This window comes from Oncorhynchus mykiss, chromosome 4 (genome assembly GCF_057628025.1).
Source record: "Oncorhynchus mykiss isolate SJ-2025 chromosome 4, ASM5762802v1, whole genome shotgun sequence".
Classification (NCBI taxonomy): Eukaryota; Metazoa; Chordata; class Actinopteri; order Salmoniformes; family Salmonidae; genus Oncorhynchus; species Oncorhynchus mykiss.
The window spans coordinates 4,545,001-4,556,212 of record NC_143025.1 but is presented as its reverse complement, the minus strand read 5'-3'; the positions used below and the strand labels follow the sequence as shown (position 1 = coordinate 4,556,212).

The window sequence follows — 11,212 nt, the reverse complement described above, 5'->3', positions numbered from 1 at the left end:
ACACGGTGCTGTTACAGAAACTGCTTGTGTTTGTCATCATGAACCTCCTCTGTTGTCTGTCTAGAAACGGTGCTGTTACAGAAACTGCTTGTGTTTGTCATCATGAACCTCCTCTGTTGTCTGTCTAGAAACGGTGCTGTTACAGAAACTGCTTGTGTTTATCATCATGAACCTCCTCTGTTGTCTGTCTAGAAACGGTGCTGTTACAGAAACTGCTTGTGTTTATCATCATGAACCTCCTCTGTTGTCTGTCTAGAAACGGTGCTGTTACAGAAACTGCTTGTGTTTATCATCATGAACCTCCTCTGTTGTCTGTCTAGAAACGGTGCTGTTACAGAAACTGCTTGTGTTTATCATCATGTGATGGTAGATTAGAACATGTACCTTGATGTTTAATGTGAAAACAAGGTTCATTTCATTCTAATTCTGAAGATGAATCAAAACATTTAGAGGCATTAAAGTCAATACATCGAAGCAAGGTGTTAGGTTGTAAACAGATGACCTCAAACGAATGCAGAGAAAAGCTCAAACAGAGTTCATTCACCCCACTGAATGCTGCATTTATATGCCATAGCTTGCACATAACCAAACAATAATTGATACGTCAAGACAAAGGTAGGGGTGTGACTTCTCAGAAATGTCCTTCTGTTTCCCAGAACTGCCTGTCGGTCTGTTGAGCTGCTGGTATCACCCCTCCCCCATTATCTCCCATGTTGCTCCACCTCCTTGTGGGAGGAGCCAGGCGGAGCCACAGAGCAGGTAAGTTCAGATTCTTCTCCAGTGATGTCAACGTGATATTACCTCTGTTACACTGAACACATATCCTAGATCTAGAGGAAGTTGATTTACAAACAGCAGAATGTTCTGTAGGTGTTCTGATTGGGGTGATGTGTGTTCCAGCTTCCAGATCTAGTGGAAGTTGATTTACAAACAGCAGAATGTTCTGTAGGTGTTCTGATTGGGGTGATTGTGTGTTCCAGCTTCCACTGCCAACAAGGATCACAACTTCTTAACCCATTACATTGGTGTCAACCATACTTTTATTCAGTCTAATCCAGAGAACCCAGTTATACCTGTTGGAAATTATGTTTTTTATTAACAAACTGTGTCTAAAGTTTCCAGACATATATTTTAGAGTTTATTAACAGTTGGTAATAAATCAGTATTTCTGATGTTTTTCTTGTTTTGTTTGTTCATCCTGTTTTGACCTCGAGACTCCTCCATCTCATCCCACCAACTCTGTCAGTCCACCAGGCCACTGCAGTAACAGCCATATCTTCACGTCGCGTAGCTTCAGTACCATCTCATCCCACCAACTCTGTCAGTCCACCAGGCCACTGCAGTAACAGCCATATCTTCCCATCACAAAGCTTCAGTACCATCTGAATGTGTTGTAAGTCTTGTACAGCACTTGGTATTCATCACCGTTGAGACAATGTTACAGCTGATGACATTTCCAACCTAACCAACCCGATTCTTCTCTATTTGTATTTACTATGGATTATCCTGGGGTTTATTAAGGATCCCCATTAGTTCCTGTCAAAGAAGCAGCTACTCTTCCTGGGGTTTATTAAGGATCCCCATTAGTTCCTGCCAAGGCAGCAGCTACTCTTCCTGGGGTCCAGCAAAATTAAGGCAGTTATACATTTTAAAACATTACTATACATTCACAACAGATTTCACAACATATAAAGTGTGTCCTCAGGCCTCTACCATACTACCACATATCTATGTGTGTATGTTATCATGTGTTTGTATGTGTGTCTGTGCCTAAGTTTGTGTTACTTCACAGTCCCCAGTGTTCCATAAGGTGAATTTGTATATGTTTTTTTTTTTAAATCTGATTCTAACTGCTGCATCAGTTACCTGATGTGGAATAGAGTTCCATGTAGTCATGGCTCTATGTAGTACTGTGGAATAGAGTTCCATGTAGTCATGGCTCTATGTAGTACTGTGGAATAGAGTTCCATGTAGTCATGGCTCTATGTAGTACTGTGGAATAGAGTTCCATGTAGTCATGGCTCTATGTAGTACTGTGGAATAGAGTTCCATGTAGTCATGGCTCTATGTAGTACTGTGGAATAGAGTTCCATGTAGTCATGGCTCTATGTAGTACTGTGGAATAGAGTTCCATGTAGTCATGGCTGTATGTAGTACTGTGGAATAGAGTTCCATGTAGTCATGGCTCTATGTAGTACTGTGGAATAGAGTTCCATGTAGTCATGGCTCTATGTAGTACTGTGGAATAGAGTTCCATGTAGTCATGGCTCTATGTAGTACTGTGGAATAGAGTTCCATGTAGTCATGGCTCTATGTAGTACTGTGGAATAGAGTTCCATGTAGTACTGTGGAATAGAGTTCCATGTAGTCATGGCTCTATGTAGTACTGTGGAATAGAGTTCCATGTAGTCATGGCTCTATGTAGTACTGTGGAATAGAGTTCCATGTAGTCATGGCTCTATGTAATACTGTGGAATAGAGTTCCATGTAGTCATGGCTCTATGTAGTACTGTGGAATAGAGTTCCATGTAGTCATGGCTCTATGTAGTACTGTGGAATAGAGTTCCATGTAGTCATGGCTCTATGTAGTACTGTGGAATAGAGTTCCATGTAGTCATGGCTCTATGTAATACTGTGGAATAGAGTTCCATGTAGTCATGGCTCTATGTAGTACTGTGGAATAGAGTTCCATGTAGTCATGGCTCTATGTAGTACTGTGGAATAGAGTTCCACGTAGTCATGGCTCTATGTAGTACTGTGGAATAGAGTTCCATGTAGTCATGGCTCTATGTAGTACTGTGGAATAGAGTTCCATGTAGTCATGGCTCTATGTAGTACTGTGGAATAGAGTTCCATGTAGTCATGGCTCTATGTAGTACTGTGGAATATAGTTCCATGTAGTCATGGCTCTATGTAGTACTGTGGAATAGAGTTCCATGTAGTCATGTCTCTATGTAGTACTGTGGAATAGAGTTCCATGTAGTCATGGCTCTGTGGTACTGTGGAATAGAGTTCCATGTAGTCATGGCTCTTTGTAGCACTGTGCACCTCCCACAGTCTGTTCTGGACTTGGGGACTGTGAAGAGACCTCTGGTGGCATGTCTTGTGGGGTATGTATGGGTGTCTGAGCTGTGTGTTAGTAGTTTAAACATACCTCTGGTGGCATGTCTTGTGGGGTATGTATGGGTGTCTGAGCTGTGTGTTAGTAGTTTAAACAGACAGCTTGGTACCTTCAACATGTCAATGCTTCTCACAGATACAAGTAGTGATGAACTCAATCTCTCTTCCACTTTGAGCCAGGAGAGATTGACATACATATCATTGATGTTATCTCTCCGTGTACATCCAAGGGCCAGCCATGCTGCCCTGTTCTGAGACAATTGTAATTCTCCTAAGTCCCTCTTAATGGCACCTGAACACACTACTGAACAGTAGTCCAGGTGTGACAAAACTAGGGCCTGTAGGACCTGCCTTGTTGATAGTGTTGTTAAGAAGGTAGAAACTAGGGCCTGTAGGACCTGCCTTGTTGATAGTGTTGTTAAGAAGGTAGAAACTAGGGCCTGTAGGACCTGCCTTGTTGATAGTGTTGTTAAGAAGGTAGAAACTAGGGCCTGTAGGACCTGCCTTGTTGATAGTGTTGTTAAGAAGGTAGAAACTAGGGCCTGTAGGACCTGTCTTGTTGATAGTGTTGTTAAGAAGGTAGAAACTAGGGCCTGTAGGACCTGCCTTGTTGATAGTGTTGTTAAGAAGGTAGAAACTAGGGCCTGTAGGACCTGCCTTGTTGATAGTGTTGTTAAGAAGGTAGAAACTAGGACCTGTAGGACCTGCCTTGTTGATAGTGTTGTTAAGAAGGTAGAAACTAGGGCCCGTAGGACCTGCCTTGTTGATAGTGTTGTTAAGAAGGTAGAAACTAGGGCCTGTAGGACCTGTCTTGTTGATAGTGTTGTTAAGAAGGTAGAAACTAGGGCCCGTAGGACCTGCCTTGTTGATAGTGTTGTTAAGAAGGTAGAAACTAGGGCCTGTAGGACCTGCCTTGTTGATAGTGTTGTTAAGAAGGTAGAAACTAGGGCCTGTAGGACCTGCCTTGTTGATAGTGTTGTTAAGAAGGTAGAAACTAGGGCCTGTAGGATCTGCCTTGTTGATAGTGTTGTTAAGAAGGTAGAAACTAGGGCCTGTAGGACCTGCCTTGTTGATAGTGTTGTTAAGAAGGTAGAAACTAGGGCCTGTAGGACCTGCCTTGTTGATAGTGTTGTTAAGAAGGTAGAAACTAGGGCCTGTAGGACCTGCCTTGTTGATAGTGTTGTTAAGAAGGTAGAAACTAGGGCCTGTAGGACCTGCCTTGTTGATAGTGTTGTTAAGAAGGTAGAAACTATGGCCTGTAGGACCTGCCTTGTTGATAGTGTTGTTAAGAAGGTATAAACTAGGGCCTGTAGGACCTGCCTTGTTGATAGTGTTGTTAAGAAGGTAGAAACTAGGGCCTGTAGGACCTGCCTTGTTGATAGTGTTGTTAAGAAGGTATAAACTAGGGCCTGTAGGACCTGCCTTGTTGATAGTGTTGTTAAGAAGGTAGAAACTAGGACCTGTAGGACCTGCCTTGTTGATAGTGTTGTTAAGAAGGTAGAAACTAGGGCCTGTAGGACCTGCCTTGTTGATAGTGTTGTTAAGAAGGTATAAACTAGGGCCTGTAGGACCTGCCTTGTTGATAGTGTTGTTAAGAAGGTAGAAACTAGGGCCTGTAGGACCTGCCTTGTTGATAGTGTTGTTAAGAAGGTAGAAACTAGGGCCTGTAGGACCTGCCTTGTTGATAGTGTTGTTAAGAAGGTAGAAACTAGGGCCTGTAGGACCTGCCTTGTTGATAGTGTTGTTAAGAAGGTAGAAACTAGGGCCTGTAGGACATGTCTTGTTGATAGTGTTGTTAAGAAGGTAGAAACTAGGGCCTGTAGGACATGTCTTGTTGATAGTGTTGTTAAGAAGGTAGAAACTAGGGCCTGTAGGACCTGCCTTGTTGATAGTGTTGTTAAGAAGGTAGAAACTAGGGCCTGTAGGACCTGCCTTGTTGATAGTGTTGTTAAGAAGGTAGAAACTAGGGCCTGTAGGACCTGCCTTGTTGATAGTGTTGTTAAGAAGGTATAAACTAGGGCCTGTAGGACCTGCCTTGTTGATAGTGTTGTTAAGAAGGTAGAAACTAGGGCCTGTAGGACCTGCCTTGTTGATAGTGTTGTTAAGAAGGTAGAAACTAGGGCCTGTAGGACCTGCCTTGTTGATAGTGTTGTTAAGAAGGTAGAAACTAGGGCCTGTAGGACCTGCCTTGTTGATAGTGTTGTTAAGAAGGTAGAAACTAGGGCCTGTAGGACCTGCCTTGTTGATAGTGTTGTTAAGAAGGTAGAAACTAGGGCCTGTAGGACATGTCTTGTTGATAGTGTTGCTAAGAAGGTAGAGCAGCACTTTATTATAGACAAGACTTCTCCCCATATTAGCTACTGTTGTATCAATACGTTTTGACCATGACAGTTTACAATCCATCAACTTCAAGCAGTTTAGTCTCCTCAACTTGCTCAATTTCCACATTATTCATTACAAGATGTAGTTGAGGTTTAGGGTTTAGTGAATGATTTGTCCCAAATACAATGCTGTTAGTTTTAGAAATATTTAGGACTAACTTATTCCTTGCCACCAACTCTGAAACTAACTGCAGCTCTTTCGTTCAGGAAGCACCATCCAGCCTCCTGTTGCAACCACATTGTGAAACAGCATTGACCCAAGATCACCACCAACCAGAGCTCCACAGCAGTTGCCTTGGACACCCAGTGAAACAGCATTGACCCGTGATCACCACCAACCAGAGATCCACAGTGGTAGCCTTGGACACCCAGTGAAACAGCATTGACCCGTGATCACCACCAACCAGAGATCCACAGCGGTTGCCTTGGACACCCAGTGAAACAGCATTGACCCGTGATCACCACCAACCAGGGATCCACAGCGGTTGTCTTGGACACCCAGTGAAACAGCACTGACCCGTGATCACCACCAACCAGGGATCCACAGTGGTAGCCTTGGACACCCAGGCTTCACTCAAGATCAACAAAAGGACATTTGGAAGGATCCATTGAGCAAAGTAAACAACGATATGTTTTTTAATGTCTTTTGCTCGTAGGGATGGCCTCCCGAGAGAGCACACCAGGCAGCATGGAGCACTTTGATGTGATTGGCTGTTCAGCAGGAAGTTTCATCTGGCTACACAGAAGGGATGATGAATCTGACAGAGAATGTTTTTTTTTAATAAGTATTAAAAAAAGATGAAAAGTACAGAATGACTCGATTGATCAATTAATAACACAACAGTTTTTTTAAATACATGGAATAATGTGATTAGTCAAGGTACAGAGTTCCTCTGTCCAGTGTCTGTTCTTTTGCCCATCTTAATCTTTTATGGGCCAGTCTGAGATATGGCTTTTTCGGTGTAACTCTGCCTAGACGGCCAATTTGACATTTTGAGGTGACCCCAAACGTTTGAACGGTAGTGTCCACTACCAGTCAAAAGGTTTGGACACACCTACTCATTCAATTAAAACAAATAAACAACTATTTTCTACACTGTAGAATAATAGTGGAGACATCAAAACTATGAAATAACACATATGGAATCATGTCGTAACCAAACAAGTGTTAATCAAATCAAAATATGTTTTATATTATAGATTCTTCAAGGTAGCCTCCCTTTTTCCTTGATCTATTAGATGCTATAGACTATGTTCAGTTTAGTATAGGAGCTTAGTATAGGAGTTTAGTATAGGAGTTTAGTATAGGAGTTTAGTATAGGAGCTTAGTATAGGAGTTTAGTATAGGAGTTTAGTATAGGAGCTTAATATAGGAGCTTAGTATAGGAGTTTAGTATAGGAGCTTAGTATAGGAGTTTAGTATAGGAGTTTAGTATAGGAGTTTAGTATAGGAGTTTAGTATAGGAGTTTAGTATAGGAGCTTAATATAGGAGTTTAGTATAGGAGTTTAGTATAGGAGTTTAGTATAGGAGTTTAGTATAGGAGTTTAGTATAGGAGTTTAGTATAGGAGTTTAGTATAGGAGTTTAGTATAGGAGTTTAGTATAGGAGTTTAGTATAGGAGTTTAGTATAGGAGTTTAGTATAGGAGCTGTTGGAACAGTTGGAACAGTTGGAACATTTGGAACAGTTGGAACATTTGGAACAGTTGGAACATTTGGAACAGTTGGAACAGTTGGAACAGTTGGAACAGTTGGAACAGTTGGAACATTTGGAACAGTTGGAACAGTTGGAACAGTTGGAACAGTTGGAACAGTTGGAACAGTTGGAACAGTTGGAACATTTGGAACATTTGGAACATTTGGAACATTTGGAACATTTGGAACAGTTGGAACATTTGGAACATTTGGAACATTTGGAACAGTTGGAACAGTTGGCAGGATAAAGTCCAGCGAACGAAGAGAGTACCCACCACATTTCTGAACAATAAAAATGCCCCCCAAAAATGGTAGTAAATCCAAAATGGCTTTGTAAATAAAAGTATACCAGTGACTGAGTCTACAATTGACTAGAGAAGGCCAGCCAACCCTGATATATAAAGTGCAGTGGTGTGTAAGGGTTTTGCAGTTTATAATACATCTCAATGGTAAAGGAGTCAATTGATCTCAAACACTGAATGGAAGCATTCATATATAAAATCTCCCCATAGTCTAGTAAAGGCATAAATGTAGCAGATACTAGCCTCCTTCCAGCCTCCTCCTAGTTTCCAACTTAACCTGGTTAAATAAAGGTGAAATAAAAAAAATAAACACAGGCCTTATTCCTAAAATAAAATCCCAACTTCAACTCAAATTATTTTGTAAGTTGCTGAATCTGCTGTGGTGATGACAGTAATACCCAGGATGTAGAACACAGTTATTTATCTGCTGAGGTGATGACAGTAATACCCAGGATGTAGAACACAGTTATTTATCTGCTGAGGTGATGACAGTAATACCCAGGATGTAGAACACATGGACATCTACCACGATCAGATTAGAGACGTAAGGGAGATGAGACATCTACCACTTTCAGATTAGAGCCGTAAGGGAGAATAGACATCTACCACCCCACTACCACTATCAGATTAGAGCCATAAGGGAGCCTAGACATCTACCACTATCAGATTAGAGCCATATCAGATTAGAGCCAGAAGGGAGACTAGACATCTACCACCCCACTACCACTATTAGATTAGAGCCATAAGGGACACTAGACATCTACCACCCCACTACGACTATCAGATTAGACCCATACGGGAATCTAGGCATCTTTCACCCCACTACCACTATCAGAATAGAGCCATAAGGGAGCCTAGACATCTACCACTATCAGATTAGAGCCATATCAGATTAGAGCCAGAAGGGAGACTAGACATCTACCACCCCACAACCACTATTAGATTAGAGCCATAAGGGAGGCGAGACATCTACCACCCCACTATCAGATTAGAGCCGTAAGGGACACTAGACATCTACCACCCCACTACGACTATCAGATTAGATTAGACCCATAAGGGAGTCTAGGCATCTTTCACCCCACTACCACTATCAGAATAGAGCCAACAGGGAGACTCGGCATCTACCACCCCACTATCAGATTAGAGCCGTAAGGGAGACTAGACATCTACCACCCCACTACAACTATTAGATTAGAGCCATAAAGGAGACCAGACATCTACCACTATCAGATTAGAGCCGTAAGGGAGAAGAGACATCTACCACCCCACTACAACTATCAGATTAGACCCATAAGGGAGGCTAGACATCTACCACCCCACTACCACTTTCAGATTAGAGCTGTAAGGGAGACTAGACATCTACCACTATCAGATTAGAGCCGTAAGGGAGACTAGACATCTACCACTAACAGATTAGAGCCGTAAGGGAGACTAGACATCTACCACCCCACTACCACTATCAAAATAGAGCAATAAGGGAGACTCAACATCTACCACTAATATACCACACCTCCTCAGTCCTTATCTGTGGTACTGTATATTAACTATATACCACACCTCCTCAGTCCTTATCTGTGGTACTGTATATTAACTATATACCACACCTCCTCAGTCCTTATTGATTAATTACAACACATAGGTGTATTATAAGGCATTAAAATAATGATACATACGTACTTCATAGAAACTGTTACCCTTCATATATTCTAACAACTCACATTTTATGATTCATTATGTCATTTGTTCCATGTTAAGGGCTCTAACCTTGGAGCAAAACTATTTGTCTCCCTCTTGCTGTTGCATGCAGTTCCTCTCTCTCTTCCTCCATTCCTCTAACCCCTCCCTCCTTCTAACCCCAGCCCTCTGGCAGAACCAGGAAGTCCCTCCCCTTCCCACAAACTCTCTTCTGAGGAAACGAAACTGATCTGAGTCTCTGTGTCGTCTGTCTGTGTGACAGTGAACAACCGTCCAAATGGCTCAACAGGGAGTTCTGCTGGACCAGGACCAGTTCTGTTGTTCTGTCTGTCTGGATCTACTGAAGGAGCCGGTCACTATTCCCTGTGGACACAGTTACTGTAGGAGCTGTATTGAGGGCTGCTGGGATCAGGATGTTCTGAAAGGGGTCTATAGCTGTCCTCAGTGCAGACATACCTTCACTACAAGGCCTATGCTGATGAAAAATAACATGTTGGCTGAGCTGGTGGAGAAACTGAGGAAGACAGGACTCCAGGCTGCTCCCCCTCCTGCTCTGTGCTATGCTGGACCTGGAGATGTGGCGTGTGATGTCTGCACTGGGACCAGAAAGCAGAAAGCCCTCATGTCCTGTCTGGTGTGTCTGGCCTCTTACTGTGAGACTCACCTCCAACTTCACTATGAATCTCCTGCTTTCAAGAAGCACAAGTTGGTCAAAGCCACGGCACAACTACAGGAGAAGATCTGCTCTCATCATGACAAACTGCTGGAGGTTTACTGTCGTACCGATCAGCAGTGTATCTGTTATCTGTGTACAATGGATGAACATAAAGGCCATGATACAGTGTCAGCTGCAGCAGAGAGGACTGAGAAACAGGTAAGACCAGAACAACTTGTTGGTGACTGTCTGATAAACAAGGAATTAAAGATACAGTACGAACTAAATCTGTTTGAATATGAGATCATTATATTATATACAATATGAAATGGATCCACAAATATGAACACAAACCTTGAGTATATAGATATGTTAACCCAGATTCTCCAAATGTATCACCATTTTCTAAAATAAAACTCTATTCTCATTCTGAATGGCCTTTTATGAGTCCAAAGTTCAGTCTCAACCCCTTGATACATGTAGGCCTACCATAAAAACTATAATCATTCACATAGCAACATAATATTGTAAAGGGACTTCCTCAGGATTGTAGACCTTCCTCTCTATGGGTCCTATGTCACATTACTATACTATTGATCTACTGGACTAATAAAGCTTGATAGCTCATTGAAGAGTGATTCTCCACAGAGGCAGCTGGGGATGAGTCAGCAGAAGGTCCAGCAGAGATTCCAGGAGAGAGAGAAGGAGCTGAAGGAGCTCCAACAGGCTGTGGAGTCTCTCAAGGTGAGTATTGTTGACCAAAGGAGACACACCATTTCACTTCTCTCCTCCAGTCAGAGAGAGAGAGAGAGGGGCCCCTATCCAATCCCACTGACCCCACTGTTGGGAACAGGCTGTCTGGACCCCTTTCAGAGAATAGACTGGTTCATGTAACCAACTGGGCTGCCTCATCACATAACCATGAGTAACCATGACTGACTCATGTCCCCTATACATTAATATGGAACTGTCTCTCTCTCAATTCAATTCAAAGGTCTTTATTGGCATTTGAAACATATCTTTACTATGCCAAAGCAAGTGAAGTAGATATTAGATATATAGATATTAGATATTAGATATAGATAATTTGGTCATATTAGATTTGACTTCAGAAGAGTTCCAGGGTGTGTTGAGTGGTGGTGTCCAGTCCTCCCAGGTCGTTGTCATGGTGATGGAGCAGATAGGGTCAAAGTAGTGGAATGGGTTAGTGGGTTTTTAATGAGTGTAGGTTAGTTGTCATGGTGCAGGAGCAGATAGGGTCAAAGTAGTGGAATGGGGTAGTGGGTTTTTAATGAGTGTAGGTTAGTTGTCATGGTGATGGAGCAGATAGGGTCAACGTAGTGGAATGGGGTAGTGGGTTTTTA

The 11,212-nt window shown here is 42.4% G+C and overlaps 1 protein-coding gene and 1 long non-coding RNA gene across 2 annotated transcripts in view; both read left to right on the top strand.

The window, feature by feature from the left end:
• The first annotated feature begins 654 nt into the window (after positions 1–654).
• Positions 655–7,851, top strand: LOC110511519 (uncharacterized). Its single transcript, XR_016495026.1, has 3 exons — positions 655–759; positions 1,215–1,393; positions 5,709–7,851. It is a non-coding gene; the product is annotated as an uncharacterized LOC110511519 (long non-coding RNA).
• A 1,543-nt stretch (positions 7,852–9,394) lies between these two features.
• Positions 9,395–11,212, top strand: part of LOC110511243 (E3 ubiquitin-protein ligase TRIM16) — a 20,491-nt gene continuing 18,673 nt past the window's right edge. Inside the window, exons 1-2 of the mRNA XM_090230850.1 lie at positions 9,395–10,067; positions 10,497–10,592. Coding sequence (XP_090086976.1) covers positions 9,471–10,067; positions 10,497–10,592 — 693 coding nt within the window. The 5' untranslated portion in view covers positions 9,395–9,470. The remainder of the gene's footprint in view (positions 10,068–10,496; positions 10,593–11,212) is intronic.